Source organism: Danio aesculapii, chromosome 3 (genome assembly GCF_903798145.1).
Source record: "Danio aesculapii chromosome 3, fDanAes4.1, whole genome shotgun sequence".
NCBI lineage: Eukaryota > Metazoa > Chordata > Actinopteri > Cypriniformes > Danionidae > Danio > Danio aesculapii.
The window spans coordinates 6589027-6591526 of NC_079437.1; the positions used below are offsets into that span (position 1 = coordinate 6589027).

The following is a 2500-nucleotide window of genomic DNA, read 5'->3' on the forward strand; positions in this document are numbered from 1 at the left end:
ACATGCTCACACACATTACAAAAAAATTCAAATTCAAACACACACTCAAACACAGCACACACTGCACACACATACAGTACACTCACACTAACACACACGTTGCAAACATGATCACACACAAACATATACACACACATACATGCATATCTCATACTCACACACACAAACATGGATACACACATACATATCACATGCTCACACACATAACAAACATGCACAAGCATTGCAAAAACCTCAAATACAAACACACTCGAGCACTATGCACATACACACACACACTCTCTTATGAACACAAATACACATCCATATCACGTTCACACACAAACATGCATTGCAAAAAAACGCAAATACAAACACACTCAAACACTGCACACACTCTCTTACACACACACACACACACACACACACACACATTTATCACACGCTCAGACACATATGACACAGACTCGCAAATACATACACACAATCACACACATTTTTATCCAGATTTATGAAGTGACTCCCTCTCTGTGTGTGTGTGTGTGTGTGTGTGTGTGTGTGTGTGTGTGTGTGTGTGTGTGTGTGTGCGCAGTGCTGCTGGTGGCTATCTGTACGTGATGATCATCTATAACGTGTCGGTGAGTCTGTCTCTGTTTGCGCTCTTCCTCTTCTACTCGGCCACCGCTGAGCTGCTGGAGCCCTACAGCCCCATGCTCAAGTTCCTGATGGTCAAGTCCGTCATCTTCCTCTCCTTCTGGCAGGGTGAGCCTTCATCATCATCATCTTTATTATCATCATCATCATCATCTTCATCAGCATCATCATATGCACATAAACACTGAGCATACTAAACACACACACACACACACTCACACACGCTCAAAGTCGTTCGGTTGCCAAATCTGCTCTTAAATGAACACATGTATTCATTCATTCTTTTTTTTCGACTTAGTCCCTTTATTAACCAGGGGTCGCCACAGTGGAGTGAACCGCCAACTATTCCAGCATGTGTTTTACACAGCGGATGCCCTTCCAGCTGCAACCCATCACTGGGAAGCATCCATGCACACTCACTCACACACACACTCATACACTACGGCCAATTTAGGTCATCAGTTCCCCTATAGCGCATGTGTTCGGACACCCCTTCAACTGATAGATGGCTGTGACCTTGAATTAAACCCCACCCCCTAATCAATTCTCATATTCAGTAGGAAATACATCAATAAACAGAAATAAAAGCAGGGTTCAACGCTAAAGATTTTTATCTACTGGTCCAGTAGAGCCAGTGGTTCAGATTTTTACTCGCCTTGCCAAAATTTTCACTGCCCCCACCAAAAAATAAAATAAATAAAATAAATAAAGATAAAAATAGCCATTTCTTAGCAACATATTTTAAGTAATGAGTCAAAAACCAAACATAATTTTATACATACACTTTTTATTCACCATAACTTTTCTTTAAATGCAACTGGGACTTAAAAAAATACAATTGTCATGTAACTAAATAAAAAAAAAATAAATAAAAATAAAAAAAAAGAATATATATTTATATATATATATATACAGTTGAAGTTATTAGCCCCTCTGGAGTGGTGAAAGGGGGTAAACTGGAAGATAACTGGAGTAAAAAGCTCTGGTTATTTATAATGCGTCCGTAATCATATGATTGGGCAGGTTATGGAGCTAATGTGAAGCCAGCCGTGTTGATCATAAGCACGTGATGCTCTGGAAATTACTTTACAAATAAACCACACTTATTATATGTGATATTTAATTCATCTTGTCTATATCTGATGACAGATTCCCCGACTTCTGAATCTATTACTTGTTCTTGTAATGTTACTTGTAATTAATGTAACCGCGTACACTGATTCTGCACATTTGGCTGTTTGCTTTCCTTTATTTCCTATATTATATAAACTTATTGTACGTTATACTGTTATAATGGCCATTATTGATTATTAAACTGATATCCAGCAATAGAGAGGCTGTGTTTCGTATTTTCAATGAGAATGAAAGGAGGCAGTGATGTTATCGGCTCAGTTTTGTTACGCACACAGTGAAGATGACGCTCATATGAATATGCAGCTACACGACGCCTCAACATTTCTGCTGTCTGTTAAGTTGCTAATATCAAAATGAAAATAGGCAGTTCCTCATATCATGTTTCATTTTATTGATAATATAGTGAAACAGCGTAGCCAAAATGAGGTTATAAAGCACACTGTTCCCTTTGTAGATTTACCCGACATGTCCTCGGGTGTCTGTTTTCCATACCAAACATGTGAAGTCTGAACTTACAGGGAGAGGATGCAGGACTGAACTGTGTGTAGGCTACTTTATATTGAGGGAAAAGCCCCAATCAGAGAGGAGAATGTCTGTAGCCCCGCCTCCGTTTTCAGATGTCTCCGTTTTCCCTCATCAACACTGAGACGGAGCAGCAGCGCTTTAGAAGGAAAACAGCCCCTTCAGCATTTCCAAAGCGCTCTGTTTTCAGCACTCGAAAACTTCGGCGTAG

The 2500-nt window shown here is 39.6% G+C and overlaps 1 protein-coding gene across 1 annotated transcript in view; it reads left to right on the top strand.

The window, feature by feature from the left end:
• Positions 1–2500, top strand: part of LOC130220780 (transmembrane protein 184B-like) — a 19045-nt gene that overhangs the window by 13129 nt on the left and 3416 nt on the right. Inside the window, exon 7 of the mRNA XM_056453022.1 lies at positions 572–741. Coding sequence (XP_056308997.1) covers positions 572–741 — 170 coding nt within the window. The remainder of the gene's footprint in view (positions 1–571; positions 742–2500) is intronic.